The 23,450-nt window shown below is 41.7% G+C and overlaps 1 protein-coding gene across 2 annotated transcripts in view; it reads left to right on the forward strand.

The window, feature by feature from the left end:
• LOC129199585 (transducin-like enhancer protein 4) overlaps positions 1–23,450 on the forward strand; it is a 100,938-nt gene that overhangs the window by 34,485 nt on the left and 43,003 nt on the right. The window contains exons 6-7 of one of the 2 annotated variants that reach the window (XM_054810290.1): positions 8,621–8,695; positions 22,837–23,041. In XM_054810290.1, the coding sequence (XP_054666265.1) occupies positions 8,621–8,695; positions 22,837–23,041 (280 nt within the window). The remainder of the gene's footprint in view (positions 1–8,620; positions 8,696–22,836; positions 23,042–23,450) is intronic. The other variant, XM_054810291.1, reaches the window with a different exon arrangement.

Consider the following 23,450-nt stretch of genomic DNA (forward strand, 5'->3'; position numbering starts at 1 on the left):
AATAGCACAGCATATAAAAACGAGGTGTAAAGCTGATTCATACTCCTGCTAAAGTGAGCACTAAAATGACACAATTTTGAAACAAAGGCAGGGGTGAGTACTTGGCAGGCAAAGCTGTGATCTTGGCAAAGACATAGGATCAGTATTTCCATGACAGAGACATCTTCTCTAGAGCATGCGATACTGTGTTTAGAAACTTTGTACCAGTATACTGCTGCTGGTGCTGGTACTGGTACTGCTATTTTCAGGTGAAATGCAAAAAACCTCCCAACTTTATTACCATACGCAAGTCACACTGCTCTGCTTGCTCTGCTTCCACAAACCCAGCCCATGTGCTTTCTTGTAGTAGGTGTTTCTTGCCAATAGACAAGCAAAGGGATTACGTGGGCTTAGAATACATTTGAAGAAAGATGTGTTTGATTCACAGTGACTGATAGATTTTGGCCTTTGATTTTGGAAATCCTAGCCTCCACGCCCTCTATATACTCACATGGAATTGAGAAGGAAAGAAAAAAAAAAAGGCTGTAGGTTTCTGAGCACCCACTCAAGTGAGCACAGGCTCTCTCCTTTTTCTCTGCTCTGTATGCATCATGCTCTCCTGTCCCTGGAGCTAAATCGCCCTGGAGACATTCTCCTGAAAGCTGATAATTGTACATTTTAAGTCCCTGCCTTAGAGGGAGGAGGCAATGTGAAGGCTGCACATTGTACTTCCTTCTTTTCTTCCATTGAGGACAATCTCCCACGTGGTGCTCACATGCAGTAACTTGTGAACTATGAGCCCTGATGTATCTAACTTGTGAACTCTGAGCCCTTGGGCCCTGATCACTGTGTAACAACCTCCAAGCTAGGCATGGAGAGCAATTTTAAAGTAATTCTGGACTTAGCCATTGCAGTAGCTTGTCGTTAATGTGCTAGTTGCAGGAACTATGTAGGTAGACAACTGAGATGATCCAGATTGTAAATTTAGAAAATGATGTCGTCCCACTTCTGTCGTGGGTACAGTACCACCCAATGAGGGCTTAGATGCACCAGCATCAGTATGCTTAATGATTGCTGTTTGCTTTGTTAGGCTGTAGATCAGAGCTTCGAGTTAAACAGTTTTAGATCTGGAAGCAGGCTCTCGTATGGCTTCTGTGCTGGTGAGCCTCTGCTTTTTAAATCCGTGGCCCATGAAGTTTCCTTCACCTGTTTGCATGTCTTGTTTTCCAAGTCATACAGCTTCTCTGAGCATTTTGCACGGTGTGAAAGCCCTTAGCGCTATGGAGGAGATGGAGAGATCAAAAAATTCAAAACTTCAGCATTTTTACATGCATTGATGAAGACAAAAAGGAGCACTGCCAAAAAGCTGGTGTACACATTTGTCTTGCGTGGAGGCGAGTGTGCTTTTCAGCTCACCTAGCAAGAGGGAAGGGGGACTAGACAGCAGAGAGGGATTGAAAGGGGAAGCACAAAAAAACTTTTCACGTGTCTCAACAGTGCCACTGATTGTAATAGTTTTCATATTGGGGTTAGGAAAATCCTACTAATTGTTTGACCTCTGTTAGTAGAAACACTTATTTAAATCAGTTTATATTGGCATATGCTGATGTGGCAAAAGAGAACTGGTCTCCAGATTTAAGTATTCTGCTAGTCTTGATTTCTGTCTAATTTGTGTCTTTAAAAAGTGAGTGTCTTAATGGAGGTTTCTTTATTTCGTCATCTAGATTAATAGAGAATTGAATTGCAGCATGCTTTTGCTGTTTATGCATTTTGCATACACTCTAATTGTGGAATAGTGGCTGAAAAATGTGATCAGGCTCCTTTGTATTGTGCCTGAGGGAAAAATGAACAAAATACAGTGGTTACATGCTCTGATGGCAATATTATTGCCTCATAATAGCACCAGGTTAACTTGTCTTATTGCTTGTTAACTTTGTAAGGAATCAATGGCTTGCGATAACTCACTTAGAAGTAAGAAATCGTGGCCAAAATCGCTAGAGATCTCATGAGAAGGATGCAATTATAATACATCACCCTACTGTGTACTAGTGCCTGCTTTGTTTCAGGGCACAATCCAGTAAAGTATTCAGGAAGTTCTCCAGGCTTCAGTCAGTTTTACTGTGCTGTACATCATCTAAGCAGATATTGAAAACAAAGTTCCTAACCTGCCTAAATATGCAGCCAAGTGGTACCTTGTTTTTATGTTGACTCTGACTTAGGCAGACTGTAAAAAAACAGCACCAAGAAATACTAGCTTCCCATTTTGATAGCAAAGAGTGACTTTGTGGTCAAGGCATGAGGTGGACCTCAGGGGCAACGTGTGTTCAGTTTCTGCTGCGGTTGTAGTCTTCCTGTGTTGCAACAGTCGTTTTCTACCTCCCTGTGATGCTGCGAGATACCAGTGTGCTCAAAGTAGTTCCTATTGCATAAGGTGAAGGGGGTGCCTGCAAGGTTGTAGGTAAATACTTGGAGGTTGTTAGCGCTCTGATAACCTAGTTTTAATCTGCTGCAGCTGGTATAGATAGTTTGATGTTCACATCATTGAATGATCTAGCCAGTAAGATGCAATGCATTTTGGATCTAAAGCTGTAGATCATGCCTTTGCTAATTAATGCTTCTTCTCAACTGAATTTACCAGCTGCAGCACCATGTGACACTTGCACAACCCTGCGGCTTTCAAGTTGGGGCTGGTTCCTGTCTGGTCCTGGTGGCGTGTGTGTGGCTGTCTGCAGCCTCTGGCTATCGCTGTGGCACCCTGTGGGCTATTGAGTGCTGAACAACATCATGTGCTGGATAGTGGTATTTGTTCAGTGTGGCTGGAGATACTCATATCGCAGTTACCTTCTTTTGAGTAAATACTGACTGTGTTTATATTCATGAAACACATGCAGGCTGGCTGATTTACAGCTAACGATATAGTTGTGGCAACCTGGAGCTCAGCACAACCTGCAAAAGCTGCTTGAGAAGCCAGACGAATGTTCACAGTGTTGTCCCCTGTCAGCTTCTATGCCACACTGCAAGCATTACATAGGCTGAAGGAAGGTGCACTTTCCCTTCCAACTGCCAGTGAACTAGCTAATAACAAGCTAGAGGGATTGCTCTTTAATAGAGATGTTCAGTTCCCTCTGCACGCTAAGGTGGTCAGTATACTTAGAAGTACAATAAATGGCAAGCACTGGCATGAATACATGCAAACAAACATACAAAAGGAAATGCTGCACACAGTCTTTTCCTTTGAAACACTTTAATGTTAGTTGATGGTTTTGTTTTTACAAGACAGGTATAGTCTGTAACGTGCTTGCTGTCCTCTATACATACATTCCTTAGAGATGCTTCTGAAGTTCAGTAAATTTGGATGAAGAGTGAGAAGAAGCAGAGCAGGAGTCCTTTTGTGCTGTTCAGAAGGACATAGTTGTTGGTCTGAGACGTGAGAGGCTGAAAGACAAAATTATTTTCCTCCATCTTAGACTTGCCCCAGACTAGAGCTGAAACAGTAAGTACAAGGAAGCTGTCAGATATCTGTAATCCTACCAAGGAGGGCATCTTATTAGCAATTTATGCATATATTGCTAATAATGTTCTCACGTTTTTACGAAGTGGTTATTATATCTTGTCTGAGTTATGGTGCCTGGATGCAGTGACCCTGCTGGTCTCTTGTAGTTTTCTAAGTGTGTGCTGTACTCCACGGTAAATGTGTGTTTGCTTTCCGGTTCTCACTGGTGTTTTTGGCGTAGCCTCATCTCATCATGCCATCTCTAGATCAGGCTTTTCAGAAAGGCATTGCTGCAGTTCTTAAGCAAGACTGGTCTGTACTCCCTCTAAACAGATAATACGACAACAACAAAATAATATGAATAAAACATAGCAGAGCCTGCTTGCTTCTGCAGAGTGAATTGTTCAGTGAGTTTTGCTTTGGATGTTGTTGGCGGTGCTGGAGACATGCTGAAATTCGGCATTTTTAACACCAGTGCCTGTGCGTGTGCACCAGGGGGAATTTCGGCCGCTTAGTTGCTGTCAGCATGGCTCCCCTGTCCCTGGGAGCCGTGGGGAGCTGTGTGTGGTGGGTTGAGCCTGGCTGGAGGCCAGGTGCCCACCAGAGCCGCTCTCTCACTCCCCTCATTCACTAAACAGGGGAGAAAAGGCATAACGAAATGCTTGCAGGTCGAGATAAGGACAGGTAGAGATCACTCACTAATTATCGTCACGAGCAAAACAGACCAAACTTAGAGAGGGAATTCATCTAATTTATTACTAGACAAAACAGAGTAGAGGAATGAGAAAATAAAATCAACTCTTAAAACACTTCCCCCCACCCCTTATTCCATCTTCCTGGGCTCAACTTCACTCCTGGCTTCAACCTTCCCCCCCTCAGTGGCACAAGGGGACGGGGAATGGGGGTTACGGTCAGTTCATCTCACGGTGTTTCTGCCGCTTCTTCGTCCTCAGGGGGAGGACTCCTCTCATCGTTCCCCTGCTCCAGCATGGAGTCCCTCTCACGGGGTGCAGACCTTCAGGAGCAAACTGCTCCAGCGTGGGGTCCCCCACGGGGTAACAAGTCCTGCCAGCAAACCTGCCCTGGCGTGGGCTCCCCTCTTCACGGGTCCACCGGTCCGGCCAGGAACTTGCTCCAGCGTGGGCTTCCCATGGGCCGCAGCCTCCTTCAGGTGCCTCCACCTGCTCCGGCGTGGGGTCCTCCACGGGCTGCAGGTGGAATCGCTACACCCCCTAATCCTTCCTCCATGGGCTGCAGGGGGACAGCCTGCTTCACCATGGCCTTCACCACGGGCTGCAGGGGGATCTCTGCCCTGGTGCCTGGAGCTCCTCCTCCCCCTCCATCTGCACTGACCTTGGTGTCTGCAGAGTTTCTTACATCTTCTCACTCCTCTCTCTGGCTGCAAAAGCTCTCTCTCTAAGTGTTTTTCTTCTTCTTAAATATGTTATCACAGAGGCACTGATTGGCTTGGCCTTGGCCAGCGGCGGGCCCATCTTAGAGCCGGCTGGCATTGGCTCTATCAGACACAGGGGGAAGCTTCTAGCAGCTTCTCACAGAAGCCCCCCCTGTAGCCCCCCCGCTACCAAAACCTTGCCACGCAAACCCAAAACACTGTGACATGGTAAAAACAGCCCAAGTATTTTCCACTGTGCTACAATGCCTGTTGCAGGAGCCAGGGCTAGGTGACAGGACAGTGTGGTGAGACAATGTCATGGTGAAAAAGCCTCCATCCTTCTTGTGATCTCTTTTGTTGCTACCCACCGTGAGACTGAAATGGGGTGATCTTCTAACACAAGGCAAGTGTAGATACATTGCTCATTACAGAAGGGGTGAAGAGAAGAGATGGGGAAGAAGTTAAAAAGGAGAAACGATACTAGCCTGCGTGACAGGTAGGGCAAGATTTTGTGTTCATTGCTCAGGCCTGTTAAATGCAATGCAAAATACTGTTTTCCCATAACTAAAGAAAATGCGTCTGTTATTTTCTTGTGTGTACAGAGGGAGACTAACATTAAATGTGTGTGAAAGCTTCGGCCCTGTGACTATTTTTGGGAAAAAAGTAACCCTTCTTTTGTTGTTGCTGTTTTTACTTGGCTGTAAATCACTATGCGATCACTTGATGGGCAGGCTAATGTATACTGCCTGGTTTTAACATAATGCTGCTTGCTACCAGCGCGCTGGCCAGGGAGGGCATCCAAGCACGCGGTGAGCCGTCCATCCCTGGGTACCCGCGCGGGCTGGGCCAGCCACCTGCCGTCCCGCTCGGTGGGCCCCTGCGCTCCCTGACCCTCACCTGGCTTTTGGGTTGCAGTGTGTCCCTGTAGCCCCGTCAGGCTCTTTCTCTGTGTGTAGAGATAGCCACCCATCACCAGAGCTGGGGTCGGTAATGTGGAGCCCCCCACCCGCCCTGGGGGCAGCCGGTGGGCTCTTCAAACCCTGCACGGCGCTCTGCCGTGCCGCGGGGTGACTCTGCTTTCCTGTGCCTTTATCCACTGCAGTGTGTGGTTTGCACCTGTGACTCAAAACAGCCCCGGGGTCACTCGGGGCAGGCCCCCCGTGGGGTTTTGGGGAGCTGAGCGGGAGTCTGCTCGGTTGCTGCGACAAGGTGGAAGTGATGGAGAGGCTAATTACAGACCATCTATTTTGGGTCTTCTGCATACTATGCCACTGAAGATTGAATCAATGTTAAAGCACCTAGCAATAGGAGAGTTTTAATTGTCGCTGCCATGCCTAATTTAGGTTCAGCATTACAAGGCCTGTGGGTTTTCTCCTCTCTATGAAGGCTTGATCCCAAACCTGTTAGAATCAATGAAAGATGCCTTGTATGGCTGCTTAGGGAATTTCTGTCTAACAGTGCGTTCCAGCAGAAATCTTAAAGTGAGATTTTGGTACTCTACCCTTCCACTTCTTCCCATCACCTGGGAGTGAAATAATGTTTTTCCCAAATACTTCTCAGATCCGTTCTTTGTATATTTGCTGTAAAGGAGAGGAAACCATTCATACTCTTGTGGGGTGACTTATTTTTCCAAAACGTGGATGAAAATGGTAATAATTTTCACAATAACTTTGATGTTTTCAGTCTGGCTTTCTGCAGGTCTCTCAGAAGCTTTTTTTCTTCTCTTGCCCATGGCCCTGAGAACAGGATTTAAGTAAATAGGTGTTGGAATTGAATGCTCATATATACAAATCAAGACCTAGGTCCCTTTCTTTACCTCAGTGCAAAAAGAATTGCCTAGGAAATGGTAGGAAGGCAAAGGTGACTGTAAACCTCTAAGTAAATTATGTTATTTCTTTTTTAAAAGCCATTGTAAAGATATTTAAAACCCATTTTTGGTTGGGGTTTTTTTTTTTGATGACTTGATCAAAAATGCTATGACCCATCTGTGGTGTGGCTGACCTCCACCAGAAAATACTAGTGTATTTTTTATGATCACCTCATTGCCATATAGAGCCGTGTGTCACCAGGCTTTCTGCCGTCCCTGTCCTTAACACATGCTGACCTGGAGATGATAACACATCATCAGGAACTTGAGGCTTGGGTATCATAACTTCCTTTTTACTGGTTATCTGTGATGGTGGTACACCACTGCATTTTCTGTATTTTTTTCTCTGAATACCAAGAATACATTTGCTTGTGTTCGGCCTGCTTTTTGTTCTTTATATCGCCTGCTTCTAAGTGACAGATTTGGTTTATGTTGACACGGTAGCTTTACAAAACTCTAAATGGTACTGCTGTGATTCTGTTTGCAATAATATGTTATTTGCTCTCCTAGCATTTTCTTCATTTAATTCTTCTTTGGTTAAAAACAAACAAACCTTAAAAACATTTACTTCCTTCCAAGAGTGTTTCTAAATTTCCTCCTTCATTATTCGCATTTATCCATTTTTCATAGTTGATATCAGCATTTCTTAGAGTTATGGGTGGATTTTTAGGCTTTTTTTTCTTCTCCGTGGGGACTTCTGTGGGAGAAAGTTTGTAAGTGAAAATGCCATTTTTGTTTGTGCTTTGCACCAAGAACTGGCAAATCTGAGACTGCCAAGCCCCTGAGGTGGCAGAGCCCTTCCTTACGGCCCCCTGTCCTAGCGGGGTTCAGGGTGCTGCCTGGGGAGTCTTTCCGACGCTCTTCACCTACTCTTATGTTGGAGGAAGTCTTGAGGATTTGGGTTCGCACCTTATGTTATGCAGCTTTCTGCCCCTGGTAAGGACGCACGGGAGGTGTTGCTGTACCTTGGCTCTGCTCGGCCTGTATACACAGCCATGGGGGGCAAACTGGAGGCTTTAAAGAGACCCTCTCAACCCTTTCCTGAAGCTTTGTGCCAAAGAACATCTAGACGTTGGTTTCAGTAAAGAGCTGACTTTTCATCGTTACGGTTTCAGCACCTCTCAAGATCGGCAAAAGCTCACTCCTCTCTGTGTTCAACCTGTGGCTGTAAATCAGAGATGAGCAGCTCCCAGTGCAGACTGCACAACTTACTTGCAATTCTCCCTGACCCCCCCCTTGCACCAATTTGCCGCGTGTAATCTTGATCCTGTGAGGCTGCCTTGTGCTGATGAATTTGGCACTGGTGGAGCTCTGAACAGGCATGGATCTGGTTGCAAGATGAGGACCTTATTTTATTTCTAGTTGATGTTTTCAAATAAATATCAATCAGTTTTCAGCATACAGCAATTTTGAATTTACTGCAGGAATACAGTATCACTCAAACTGAGATAATATAACCACTGAAGCTTGTAAACTGTGTTGTTAATTAGACCATGTGTTTTTGATGGACTTTTTAAAGCTATTAAAATTTACATGTTGGGGATTGAAATAATTAGTTCTCTTTCACGTGTTTGACAGAATTGTGAATGGCATTTTAAATTTCTTTCTTACGGTTGAGCTGCTTTGAAATGTACCAAGGAGAATCTGTATATTCTTCAGTGATGTGGGTGCCATGCACTGTGGAAAATACATACCTTTATTTTTCAGTATGCCTTTTTTTTTTTTTTAATCAAAAAGTTTCAATGCAGAATGTGACTGTGTACTAGAGAACAGTTATTTCAAGCCCTGCATGTGTTTGAAAAGCAAAGAAAAAAGATAAAAGGAAGAATCTGTGCTTAGTAATTTAGAAAACAAATGATTTTATTCTGTTTCTGATCTTCATTTATAGCACCAGCAACAAGTGGTGCAGGCTGTGGAGCGTGCCAAGCAAGTGACCATGGCAGAACTGAACGCAATCATTGGGGTACGTGGTCTTTCTGTTTCAGCTCTAACACTGTTTGTAAATAGCTTTTCTTTTTCTTTCTCTCTTGTATGAACTCATTTCCATCTGGTGGGCAGAAGCTGTGGGCAGTAAAGTTCAGTAGCAGTAGATTACTACCTGAAAACTTTTGCTTGCACTGTGCTAAGACTGACAAAATAGTTAAAGTCTGTGTTGTATCCATTCCCTGATGCTGGGTCAGTATCTGTGTTTTTGGTGTCCTTTGCATGCCGCGTGCCAGGCTGCTTCTGCAGCCACTGTAACAGGTAGCCTTCATGTGACACGTGGTACTTCAGGAGGGGTTTTTCCCGTTCCTGCTGCCCACTTCTTTTTCTGGCTGGTGGCTCAAGACTATGAATATTTGCCACACTTTTTATTTTTACATTAAAAAATAGCAGTTACTTTTTAAAAAAAAAATCCGCAAACAACCAGCCAAAATCGATGACAAAACGACTCATAACCCATGTGCTCATAGGCGCCCTGCTCCTAGTCATCTAAAAATACGTGTGTAGGGAACCCCTCTTGTAAAAGCTTTACTGCCAGTGGTATTAGCCCGGTATAGCAGTCCTGCGAGGTTTTATGGGTGTGGGCAGCCACAGTGTTTACATTTTACAGCTAGAGAGGAAAGGCATAACAACGAAAGCTGTCCCTGTTCACACTACATAAAATAAAGGTGAGAAGTCATAGCTTAGTAGCACATTATTCACATGTATAATTATGCAGCTGGTGCAAGCAGTTGTTTAAGTTATTCTAATGAAGACACTACAACTGTACTTCCCATCTTCTGTGCCCTCCCAAATGCTTTTTCTTTTGTGTATAGATTATACATAAAAGTCTTTTCCTTTTTTTTATTCAGTGTATCAAACACACTTTGAAATGCTAATTATTCCATTTACTTTCATTAAAATTCAAATTGCTGAGTGAAGATGTGGATAAGGGTCGCCAAATAATCAATCTGAAGTGAAGATATTGCTTCAATTATGCCTCTGTCTTTTAACAAGGAAATCAGGACTCTCTGATCATTGCTGACGGTAGTGTAGAGCAGCCCTCTGATTGTAGCTTCTTTTTAATAGGCTGTTTCTAACTCTATTTTGTATCCCTCTGACCACAAGAAAACACTGGTAGTCAATTAGAAGATATAAATGGAAAAGAGTAACCTTTATTTCCTCTGAAGTGCCCGTTAGGAAGAAGGAGGTGAATCGGAGCGAGTCGTGTAGAATCATGAATAACATTTGTTGTACGTCTTTTACGCTCCAGTGGGGAGAGTGGGAGATGAATAATTTCCCAATTAGTTTTCATTACCTAACCAAAAATATTGCCTTCTATTAACATTCTTTGCATAAAGTAAGTAGCTAAAGGTTAGCTTCTCTGTAAAAGAAGTTTTTATGTGTGCACTGCATGTGCATACGTAGTGTGTGCGTATACGTGCCTGTACTGTTTTTTGTGTGTGTGTGTGTGTGTGTGTAGGTGCACACGCATGTGTATGAATACTTCACGGCCCACTTGTGTACATTTTTGCCATCCACCTTTGCATGTATGAAGGAAACTGCAAAAAGCTATTTGCTTTATAGTAAAGAATAAGTTGATTTATGAAGAACGTGGTGTTACAGATACTGGCTATTGCACTCGTTATTTAAGTTTATCCTGCTTTCATGAACCACTAAACCACGCAGAATATATGTAAACAGACTAGACACTTGTCTGGGAGCCTGGCAGAAACTTCTGTTGGTCTTACCCCAGCAGGCATAAGTAGATTTTCTGTTTTGTTTGATCCTGTCTGAATTTATCTTTTCAAGTCACTTGAAATTCCATTGCCTCAAATTTTCATCATATCTGAATTTTGGTTTCGTACATTAAAATGGGACAGCTTTCACCTCCCTCAGAAGACTGATTTTTACCTTGTTTTGCTGCCTTTTTTTCACTCTCCTGTTTTATGTTGACTTAGGACATGCTGTGTGGCCCCCTCTTTAGTTTTAGAGAAACAGGAGCAATACGGACTGAAAATTTTTGTGTTCATCAGGTTTAAAGAAAAGTAATCTAATCCAATCTTTAAGAGATTCATTAAAAAATGGAATAAATAGGATAGCAAGTTACCAAAAAAGCTTAAGTTCTAGTTGCATGAATACCCATGATAATGTTATGTCTGCACTTACAGAGATCTGAAGTCTGAAAACATAGCATGGGACTAGAAAAGGCTTGTCATACTTTGTCAGGTGAATACCGATAAAAATAAAACAAAGAATGTAATTAGAAATCATGGCTTTTCTGTATCTCTAATTATGTTGTCTTATATTACTTTGCTGTTTGAAAAGTCTGACAGTTTGTGTTCTTTTAACCCTGTGATATTTTAAACGCTTCTGAAGTTTGTTTGCTTTTTACAGTTTTAAAAAAGTACCTTTTAGTTACTCAGTGAGCTGTGTATCAGATGAAGACAGAAGCAGTATCTGAATCTTTGAAACACAACTGTAACTTAATTTTCTCTGTGCTTTGAGGGGCCCTATTCAGTTCCCCTCACTCATGCTAAACCCCTTTGGCTCTAACAGAGGAACCCTGGGTTTGAGTTTAAAATGGATTTTACCAGAATGGAGGATGGCACAAGGAAAGAATTGAATGTGCACAAAACATGTCTCTCTCTGTGTTTCACATGTATATATTTTTGTTTGAATGTGCTCAGATTTAATGGAATCTGATGAAGCACCTTTTAACTTTGCAATATTATTCTATCTTCATTGGTAAATGAACCAAATCACTGATCCGTGCAGTTTAAATGCAAAATACTGAAGTGAGCCTGGAACCCAGAGAGACTGCTTGTTCTCCTGACAATAAACTAGTTGTGTTTAATGGAATGAAACACAGTTATAATGACTTCTTTCACAGGTCATGTTCAGTTTAAAACTGTTGACGGGCTGAAACAAGTTAAATATCATCTATCTTCTTCTGGAGAAATGCAGGGAGAAAAACTAAACCAAAACTAGGTATCATAAGCATGCTGCCGGAGGACTGTGAATCTGCAGGCATCCAGGCTCTGCGTCTGGTGTTTGCCATGGATGGTATTGGTACAGCATTCTTGCTCGGAGCAATTTGTAGTCCACGTCCAGAGCTCCTTTCCAGGTTGGGTGTATCGGGATGAGCAGTGTGATATATCCAGTTGATCTTGTCATATGTCATAGCTGCTGTGTTTTTAAATTATCATCTGCAAGATCACACTGTTGGAACAACATGCAAATTGTAGCCTTAAATCAGTAATATGATCTAATTAGGAATGATGTTTTCATTTCCTGTATTATTAAATTGAGTCATCTAACTCTCTTAAAATGTTTTGGGGGTGGTTTTTTTTGTTTGTTTGGGGTTTTTTTAAGCCATTATACTATATAATTGGAACATGCTGTGTGAATGTGGTTACGTTTTAATAAGGGAAACAGGGAATTAACTTGTAACTTTGTAAGAATTTTATCAGAGTGTGGGGTTTTTTTTCTCTGTTTAAAATAGTCAGTTTTTAACTGCAGTTGGGTAGTACGGCAGAAATGGAGGCTACTGCCTGTGTGCCTGTTTATCACACGGAGAGAGATAAATGTACCAAAAAGTTAAGAACAGGTATGTGATGGTGTTCAAAGAAAATGCAGTTTAGCACAAGAAATGCTGAACCTCAATTTTTAGCAGTGACATTTTAATGATAGGAAGTCTGCAAAATTATTTGCCATCAATTGTGAAGGCAATAACAAGCCTTGGTGGTTTTTCACACCCTCTGTGTTAAGTGCTTTCAGAATGACAGCGTAAACTGTGTTGGAGAACTCCAAGGAAGTAAAACTGATTAAAATGTTCATGCTTGAATGGTGCTGATGGAATAGTTCATTTGGACTTTCTCTACCTCCCGCAGCTCAAGCTGAAATATTAAAATTCAGTGGATTTAAATCTCTCTCCCCTCAGCTCAGGAAAAAAACATTACATTTTAATAGGTTTTAAACTCATAATTCATTGGTTTGGAGCGGCACTATTAAATCTATTTAAATATTACTTGTATTACTAAGGAAATTATTTAAATTATTTTTCCTTTACCATTCTATACATCTGAGTGAAAAAAAACCAAAACCAGTTTTGGTTTAATTTTTAAGCATTTTGTTTTATTATGTCACTTTTATTATCTTCCTTAAAAATAAGCAAATTGCAGTTACTGGAAGAAAGGACTCCTTCTGTATTGCCATATACAATCATCAAGCTATAAAGTTCCTTCTTTAATATGCTGCTTGTCACAATATCTACCCTGTGTTTAAGGCTGAGGTGCTTGTTTGACCCATCTTGAAAGGTGTGTAATTTTTGGTTGCTTTCAAGCCAGTAGTCCATTTTACAGCTATGGGGAACAACGCCTGTTTAAAAAATAATAGTATGCCATTGCAGGTGCAGAAACCTTTGAAAGTGGTGTGGTGCAGATAAGCGTACCCAAGTTGTAATGAAAACTCGGCATCAGTGGATGCTATCATTGCCGCGGTGCCAGTGGGCCAGCCACCTGCCGCCAAATGCCAAGGTGCTTTTTTGCGTTGGTGCTTAACGTACAGAGGTATCTCCCACTCCTCGCCGAGGTTGGGTTGCTTTTGCCCCTCGTGTGTGCTTGCACTGCGAGGAAGAGCGAGGGGTTTTTTGGTTGAACCAGCGCAAGTGAGGGGGAATGTTTTGATTCCGGTTCGTACGGCAAAGTCGTTCCTGCCAGTTGTGTGCGGTCAGGAGCGGCAGGTTGAGGGAGGATGGGGAAGGGCGGTAGAACAAGCAAGTGTGTTGCAGCCTGGGGGCAACAGCCACTTGTCTCTGCAGCCCCTCTGTATTGCCTATTCAAAGGTGTAGTAAGTGGTGGTTGAAGCTTAAATGCTGTAAAACAAGTCGGCCACCCGCTGTATGTTGTATATAGGTTGTTACAGTGGGAAGGTGGCAGAGGAGCTTGACTTAGTATGTGCTTCAACTTGTGTTGAAACGTTGAAATTCATTCCTCCCTATCTAATTACTCTTGTTTACTGTTTGTATATTGAGGATGTGTGATGATATGGTCCTGCAAATTTTTGGACGCTGCCTAGTGCCTGAAATGGAATTGTAGAAGGAATTGTAGATATAGAAGGTTTTGGGGTGAGCACTTTTTGTTTTGAATTATTCATGTGAAGTCTAGCTAGGTTAAAGACACCTTGTTTTTTAGGGGGAAAGAGGTGTTTTGTAGGGATTTTTCTTCTTCTCCCCTTACTCCCAGGTGCCAGCTTCAGACTGTGCCTCGCAGGTGAGGCCTAATTTAAGTAAATCTCTTCCATATGCAGCATAATCCTGATTTAAAGAAGCTGGAAATGAGGTACAGGATCTTTTTAGGGATTTTTGAGGGAATTAATTAGAATGTAAATAATTCCAGGTTCCATATTTAAAAATGAAAAAAAAAAAAAAAAATGCCCCGAGGATGGATTTTAAATAGTGTTGCTACACTTGGAATGGGCTGCCACCGTTTTCCTCCTTTCCTCCTGTTTTCAGTAGCTGTGGTATCTACTGAATGTATATTGGTCTATCACTATATGAGCAGTCAGTAACGTTGCAGTGTGAAGCGCAGACCACTTACTACATCTCACTGCCAATATGCTGATGCCAGAGGCCCTGCTCGTTATGCTTAAGTAAGTGCATATGACATGAGTGTTATGGCTCACATAACTGTATCTGATCAGGCAGGAGAGCTGACTTCTACCTCCGTGTTTCTCAAGGTTTTCCAAACCCTGGCACCAAAGCTATGTGACCAATGTATCTTTTTTTTTTTTAATTAGGATTAATCAGTGCAGATATGAGGAGTCCTACGGAGAATTTTCTTCATGTTTTACAACATGAACATATGCAATATTTTATTTCTGACTTATTTTTGTATGCTCTCACTTCACACACAGTGGAAAGGAGAAAACACTGCTGCCAAGGTGATCTGTACTTCAATGCATGGAAGCTGTATCCAACCAAATACAGATTTTCCAGACTCTTGGTCCATTATGAGCTATATATTACCTTCAGTGATAGCCTTATGCCGGTGCTTTGGAAAAGAAGAAAAAGTATACATAAAGGATCTGTTTGGTTTTGAAGTATTGTGAAGGTAGGGATTTCCCAAAAATCCTTCATTGCAAAATCAGCAATGTTTATGTACTCAGTAGGGATGCAGCCCATTTAAATATGTACCCTTAGTGTACTGTATAGCTTAAAGATGGTTATTATTGTGTCCTGGTTTCATACCACAGAGTTCTGATATCACCCCTAAACAGGGCTTATCTTTGCCATCTAGACTTCTTCCCAACCACACTTTGTAGGCTGTTGCCTACACCTGTGAATGAGGACCAGGACTCCATAGAGTGGATCGGTTAAGCGTTTGCTTTTCTTCATGTATGTGGGTAGTTCTTTTGGTGTCTTAAATCTTAAATGTTAGGCCAAAGCAAGGGCTTTAGTGCTTAACTGTGATGGACACTAAAGCACTTCATAAGGAGAGTATTTCCAGATACTAAATTCGTCCATGAGGAAGGAATTTAAGGGGTCTTAAATCTTTAAGTTGTCTGATATTTCAGAATGTGTGACTTTTGTTAGTGAGATAGTTCCTTGTTTCTTGTTTGCTGAACTTTTCACAAACACTTCCTTAGTATATGAATGCATTACGAGCCTGCATTATGAACTTCCTGCAGTAATGTTTCTGAAACAGGGGAGTACTGCTTTCCCTGTTGTACCTGTAGAGGAGGCTGAGGCAAAGAAAACAAGTCATCCTTCTGCTGCCTCAGAGCTGTGACTTAAATCCAGGTGGTTTGATCCTTGTCAAGGTCTTCCTTTATCAAAGCTGCTGTAACTGGGAAACTGCACTAAAGAAAAAGAAATTACTTTAAGTTTCAGTTATTTGACCAATAGGCACTACATTTAAGAGACACCACGCTACATCTCTCAATGAAATCTGCTTGGAGAGAGATAATAGTATCCATGTGTCCCAGCACCTAACGTTGACGTTTGGGGAAAAGGCAGCTCACCACCGAGAAAAGCAGGCATTGCAGTGCTCTGCACAGGACCGGAGCTGCACCAGAAATGGCAGCCTTTAAAGACACAGAATGAGTTGGAAAGAATGGATCAATCCAAGCAACCCAGGTTTTAATCCCAAGCAAAGACTGCTTGGTGAAATCCAACACAGTGTGTTTGTGTGTTGTAAGCATGATGTAATTTGGTGTGAGCACTTACAGAGTTATGGAGCCTATGCTTCTCAGCAGTTACTGTCCAGAAATTTGACTTGCTAAGGATTGACTTTAAAAAAATACATTACAGAAATGCACATGTGAGATGCATAACATGATTCTCTTTTATGGTGAGACTACGTGGCTCTTAAACTATATGTTGTGAGGAAGCTTAGAAGTGAGTTATTGGTGCCACATTAAAAGCTCTGGTGATAGAATTGCTTATAGATTTAGTAACTCAGGTCTCTCTGTGACCAGTGGCATTAGTTAACTTTTCTTCTAGCGTTTATCGTTTGATTCATTATACATCTCAGATGGTACTTGTTTCACTTTTCAGTCATGTTTATGTGGCCTAGGGTTTCAGAAACTTTTTCGTGTGAGGACCGTAGAGGAAGGTTATTTAGGACTCAGCTGGGAAAAGCATAGGCATTGCTCTCATTTTCTAGCTCTAAAGAAGAGGACCAAGATTCACAAGGTCACAACAAGGACACCGTTTTCTTACTGTGCGTCCAGAGGAGAAAAAACCTCTCCCCAGTGTCTGTGGGTAGGACATGAGGGGAGCACTTGGTAAATAAGGTGCTTCAACCAGTGTGCACCTACTTATCCAGAGCTGATTTTGCTATCCGTTCATCTGTAACAGAAGACACCCAGTTGCTGCCATCATTACTCTTTTCTCTGCGTTGGTATATATGAAAAGGTTTTTGGAGTGGAGGTTTGGTATGTGTGCATATTTCATGTGACCGGTGCTCTGTATGGTAAGGCGTTGAGCTTACTTGCATTTGGTGCTTTCTGCCTTCTCTTGCAAGAGACGTGGATTTTCTTTTCCTAGGTAGCAATTGATGAGGGAGAGGGAAGGAAAAGAGAGCTTAAGTGGCATGATTTATGCAAGAATTTCTGCCCTTTATTAAATGCTAATAGAAGGTGATTCTAAAGAACCTAATTCTTCCTCCCTCCGCCCCCAGTGTGAAATTGAGATGGAGAGGAGTGTGCTGCAAGCAGAAGAAGGAACTATTGAACTCCAGGGTTCTGGGAGAAGGTGCACTTGGCCTTTTGCAGGGGACTAGGTTTTCCCTTTATTAAAATGCTGGCCTTTTTTTACCACAAATCTTTTATTTGCTAGTGGGTTGTATTGTTTTTATTTTTTTTTTTTTTTAAATTTTTGTCCTCTGGCTTCACTGTTTCACTGAAGGAAAAATAGTCACAGGGGGGAAGGGAGGACAAATGGTGAAACATGTATCCTGACAGATGTTCTTATATATATGATTAAGAACGGAAATGTGCTCTGCATATATTACCTTTCATCCCACAGTATGATTCGGGAGATGACTTTTTGTTCCTAGATCACTTAAAAGATCTTTGAGGCAATTTGTAGAGATACAATTCTGATAGTTTCTTTGTTATTTATGTGGGAGTTCTAAATGCTCTCCTTCTGATTAATGACAGCTATTGATTTTTTTCCTTCCCCCCCTATAGTTTTCTCAGTGAGGCTTGCTTTGCTCCTGTAGATTCAGCTTCCTCAAAGGCAGAAATCACTGATTCTCAGAAATTAAGCAGCTTGGCATTTCCTTTTTTTTTGGGGGGGGGAGTTAGTTTTTTATTATTATTATCAGTCTCCTCCTTATTCTGTCTTCTTTTTTATTGCTTTTCATTCCTTTTCCTAGATTTTTTCTAACCTATGCATTCATTCCCCTTTGTGAACAGAAACGACATCTGCGTTTTCCAGTAGATCAGCTGGGTATGAGGGTTTAGAGTTCCCGTCAATCTCTGATACCTTTCTTTCACACCGTGCATGTTCATTTGCAAAATGATCGCTCTCCCTTGAAAGATTAAGGACAGTAGGTTGCTCTACCCCTACATCTGTACCACAGTCTCTTTATGGCAAACCAGTCATGTGATATAAATGCATATAGCTCCAGGACCATTCCACTGCAGGAATTGCTGCATGACTCTCTTTGTAGGCTGTTTTGCTGTGTTCTGTCTTAACATCAGAAAAGCATTTTTTGTAATTGTATGCCAGCAGAGAGAGAACTGTATAAAGGAAGTACAAACAGTGCACACCACGTCAGGGGTGTGAACAGGCATGATTGAAAAGTGTTCATGTCATTCGGAGCACACTTACAACTGTGTGTGCCAAAGGACTTCCTTTTCTCGCTGGTCTTTAAACCATTGACATGGATATTGTGCACTCTCGACCCATTGTTTTTATGTCTTTATTTCCTCTTCATCTTGGTTACTGTTTTATCTGTATGCTCTCTTACTAATGAGTCACTCGGAGTAATCAATCACTTCATCTAACGAATTTCAAACAAACAGTGAAACTATCCAGATTTTTTGAGGTCTCCTCCCAGTAGTATTGCAGGTATGGATAGTGCACACGTGTGTATAGATATAAAATATCTTTTTGAGACGTTAGTTTGTTAACGTCAGAAATGTCTTCAGGTTAGAGGAGTGTGTTCAGGTTGTTTGGGTAATGACTGTGAGCTTTCAGGGTCTGTAAGAGGAATACTAGAAGATTACTGCTACAGAGAGCTGCTTGGAAAGTATCCAGTAAAAACTTGAACTTTTTCCAGGAAAATAGGCTTTGAATGTGCTGACTATAACAAGAGAGCATTAGAAGCTAATTTGTTAGTGAGTTTATTATCACATTTTACTTCAAATTTGATCTCTTAAGATGTGTTGGGAAAAGAATTAAGCTAAGCATCAATATTTAGAAATGCAGTTGTAAAAAATAGTAATACTCAGATAAGAACCTTTTGCAAAGCCTTTTTACCCATGGCTTTGGGACGTGGCTTTGGAGTTATTTTAGTCCTTACTGTAGACTGCCTAGAAGAATATAGAGAAAATTAAAAAAAAAAAAAAGACAAAACAGATTAATAGCAACCAGATGTTATCTTTATTTGACATGTGTTAATATGTCTTGAAAGTTTTACTTCAGTTTTTACCACTGAGCTGATTTAAATGATCATCTTCCTAAAGTTATTACCAAAAGGATGTAGTCTTCTTTTTTGGCCGCTTTCGGATTGCTGGGTTTACCCCTTGCCTTTATATTTTTGTGTGTTCGCTGTTTCTTAAAAACACTGCAATCTGTTTTGCAATTCTTTAGGGCATATTTCTTTGTACCTAACTGCTGCTGTTTTTATTTTTAAATAGTTCTGGAAAATTTACAGCATAATAAAGCCTGGTGTACTGCCTTTGCAAGTTTTCACCTATTATGCATCGATGCTGAAAATGTATGCTTGACTTTATGCATACTGTAGTCAACTGTGATGGGATTGTCTAAAGTTAACCACACGATAAGTGTTCATAAATAACGTGACTAAGGATAACAAATTAAAGAGAAGATGGAGGAGTGGGAAGTGAAAGCATTACAGCAACATCAAAAAAACTATGTGGTTGCTCAGTTGGCTCATTTTCAGGCTTTCCTTGCAAGTTTTTAAATTGTGTCAGATTTTATGATCTAAATTCATGGTATGGGCAGAAACAAACGTAAACTTTCTTCCACAGTGGAATATTTATTTGTGGGGAGAATATCTGTCAGTTGTCTTACTCCTCCATATCTTTGGCATTTTGATGACTAAAGGAGGCCACCTTTTTTTACCACTTTGCAGCACTAACCTGATGCCCAGTGGGCTAAGAAATTGCCCATGTTTTTGTAACTTTCCCTGTAACCAAGCAGCTGTGTACAGGCCACCCAGGAAGCTGATGCTCACCAGTGACACTCATGGGCAAAACCAAGCTGTGAATGTTGTGGGCATTTGAATACAGTAATAGATTTCAAAAGTCGAGAAATGGCCTCAGTTAGAGAGGCACTGTCACTTTATCTTTACCATCTTGGGTGTGCCTGTTAGCAAACAGCGCTTAATTATGTGATCATACACTTTTTTTCCTTTTGCTCTTTCATATTCTGAGAGCAAACGCCTGCCCAGTGTTTTGTTGAATTATTCTCATTTCTGGTTTTGAGCCAGCGCCTCACTTTTGCTGTACAACGTTGCTCATCTCATTGGAGGAGCTCGTGGTCCTTTCCTGTAATCATGCAATCCTGGTCCATGATCCTCCTCCTGTGCTGAACTTTTAGTCCAACCCTGGTCTGAAAACACGCACAACATCACCCGTGACTGTGTGGCACAGGCACGTGTGGCTATACTGGAATTTTGGGTGTTAGCTTAGATTTATTTAACAGTCTCGTTTTCATGCCAAAGTGTTTTCTTTGTGCCGTTACAATGGGACTAAATTGCACCAAATTTCTGCTGTATCAGTGAGTGACACTTTTGTGACTGTGGGGGCCGTGTTCTTTCCAGATTTCACGTTTCCCATAATTTTCCATAGAAGAGCTTGATCTCCTCAGAAAAGTTCTCCATGGCAGGAAGGCTGTGGGCTTGGGTTTTTTTTCCTTCTCTCCAGTTATTTTCAGAGCTCTCTGCAATTCAACTCGCAGTGAAAACGTGTCAGTTCTCGGCCAGGAGGTGCTGGGCCAGCTATGGTGTTCTGGGTGATCTCAAGCTGCTAGACACTGAGGTGTCATTACCCGTAGTACTCCTAATGCCTATATTGTGTCTGGGAGGCAGTAACGATGTTCGGTACATCCAAGGTGCAGTCTGTGCTGCTGTCTTGCTGAGCTATGTAGAGAGGTTTCCAACAAAGAGCAGTGAAAAAGGGAATTGCATTCACACTGCAGATTTCTTCAAGCTCTTCGGAAACCATCCTGTATCCATAGAGGAGGTCATATAATGCAAGTCGTGTATGTCAGTAGGCAGATCTGTACGGGTTGTGCAGTACTGTGCAATGAGTATCCCTTACCTGGTACACTTCGCTCAACAGTGAAATAATTAACAAGGGGAAAGCTCTGTCACTGTTGATGTTACTGGGCTCTTCCTAAAGCCTTTGCTTCAAGCCACTGGCAGATTCAAACAGACATCATCTTGCAGTGGTTTATAGCACATTCTCAAACAGGAATGGGAAATTCCTTGTTTAAAATGAGACTCCAGAACACAGATTATTTTGGCCATTCCTTTTCTTTCTCTCGCTCTCCTCCTCCCTCCCCAAATCAGGCATGCCAGATTGTTCCCTTGCTGTAAGGCTGCCCAATTCAAACCCTGAAGCTAAACAATACACTGTTGGCTCTTGCTTCGTTTTGTTGTAGTTAATTTAAAATTCTAAGAAACGAAGCATCCTTCCATAGGCAAGCAAAATGTGTTTGATAATTCCTACAAGAAGGAGCACGTGATGGAATGGCACAGGTTCACAAGCCTTTCCTCTTCCACCTGGAAGAATCATCTTTCTGATTTTTTTTTTTTGGGTGCCTTTTTTTTCCTCCCCTATTTTTTTGTATTTTAAATTACTTATTCTCACCTTCCTTTTGGATCATTCACCTCCTTTACTGATCTGGGTTGGATGACGTGTGCGTGCCACCACCAGTCTGATTCCACCACCTGGATTGTTTTTCCAAGAATAAAAGAAGGATCTGTACTTTCACAGTGGGGGGTTTCACAGAGGTGTGTGTGCAGTGTGCTGCACAAGTTACCTAGTGTGCTGTATGTGACTTGCAGTCTTTTACTTTCAGCTCACCCCTATGTAAAGATTCATTCTAGGGAGGGAAAAATCAAGTGAACAGCATGTTATCTCCTGATTGAGTAAAGAGCTGGGTTGCAGGGTAGGAAGCGAATTTAGGTACAAACAAAAGTAGGACTTCAATCTTTGCAACAAGGAATTTAAAATGGAATGTTTTTCTGTGAACCGAGTTAAGTTTTTATTTCTTCTTCTTCCAAAGTCCTGTATACAGATGTACATGGGGTATAGAGCAATCCTAGAGGATTTAGGATTCAATTTACCCTGAGTGACTGCTTTAAAACGAAAAGAAAATTTCAGAGCTAATCTAGATACTGTATGAACAGAAGTTAGTTGGACGGTTAGATGGCAAACCTTAGACCTGAACAGATCTCTCTTGGGATATATGTAACATAACTTTTTCACCTGTTTTTGTGGGTTTTTTCCCCCCCCTGCCTTCCCATTGAGTAGAAATAAGCAATCTACCTACCCACAATGGTTAGTACAGCACAGAGCTTGATGCAGCCCTGGTTGAGGTCAAGCACTCCAATTCGAACCTCTCAAGGGCTTTCTCTATGTGTTGCCAGTGTACTGGTAAAAATGACTTTAAACTCTTGTCAGCGCAGTTACTGGTGCATGCATCACAGTCCCACTCAAATAAACCTGTCACAACACAGAGTCAGCAGCTAGAGAAGAGTACAAGGGCAGGCCTCTAGCTTTTCATTCGAGCATCACTAAACGTGCACAGAGTGCCCAATTATTTCAGCATTATTGAGCAAGCCTACAGGAGGACCCCAGCCTTGCTACATTAGATTTTCTTTAGTAATTTGCTCAAGTACCGCTGAGGACACTTAAAGGGCTTAAAACGGTGGCTGCAACCAGTTTCCTTTTCTGGATTGTTAATTCAGGTTTTCTCTTTCAAATTAACTCTCACTGCATGCTGTGCAGTAGCGCTGGGAGAACTGTTTAACACTAATTTTCTCAATTTTCAGCTTTTTTTCTTTCATTATATAACTGCTTTTATAGTTACATATGTTTTGATTAGATGTGCACGTGGTGCCTTTCTGCTAGAAAGAGTAAAATGTAATACCTCTGTCAGAGCAATAAAAATTTCACCAAAACTGTAAAATTCCTTTCCTTTAGTCTTTTTTTTTTTTTTAATTGCTTTTTTGTTGTTCTTTCACTTCAGCCTGAAGTTTACCAATTGTATTGCATCCAAACATATGGACATTTTTAAAACGTCAGGATGTTTGTGAGAGTTGATATCTGGATTCAGCAGATGCATTGGTTGATCTGATCAATCACATTTGATGTACATGATTGATCAGACAACCCCCGCTCCCTGAACAAATTCAATATCTGTTTCGTTTTTCACAGCAGCAACAACTCCAGGCCCAGCATTTGTCACATGGACATGGTCTTCCTGTGCCGCTCACTCCGCACCCCTCAGGCTTGCAGCCTCCAACCATCCCACCCATTGGCAGCAGTGCTGGTCTCCTGGCACTGTCCAGTGCACTGGGGGGGCAGTCCCACCTCCCAATTAAAGACGAGAAGAAGCACCATGATAACGATCACCAAAGAGGTAGGCACTGCTGGACGAGTGTGTAGCTTCATTGGTTTCTCTTTTCATCTTTTTTTTTTTTTTCCCAGTCTCCTCTTAAAAAAAGGGGGGGGAGGCAAAAAAAAAAAAGGAATTTTCACAAGAATTCCTAGCTAATTACTTCTGTATTTATTACCTAATGGTAGCCAGAAATTGTGTTTAAATGCTAGAAATTCGTTTTTATAAATCTGGCTGTACAGGATTAATAATTAACTATACAGAGAAGTTAACATCTGTGCAATTTATTATTTAACAGACATCAGGGTTCTTTCTTCCAAGTATGATAAATGTATAATTTTATATAAACTAACTAGTACTTTTCTCTTTCTCTCTTCCCTCATCTCCCTATCCTCTGGCACCGCCTCCTCCCCTCCTTGTGCATGGGGGCTGC

Source organism: Grus americana, chromosome Z, assembly GCF_028858705.1.
Source record: "Grus americana isolate bGruAme1 chromosome Z, bGruAme1.mat, whole genome shotgun sequence".
NCBI classification, from domain to species: domain Eukaryota; kingdom Metazoa; phylum Chordata; class Aves; order Gruiformes; family Gruidae; genus Grus; species Grus americana.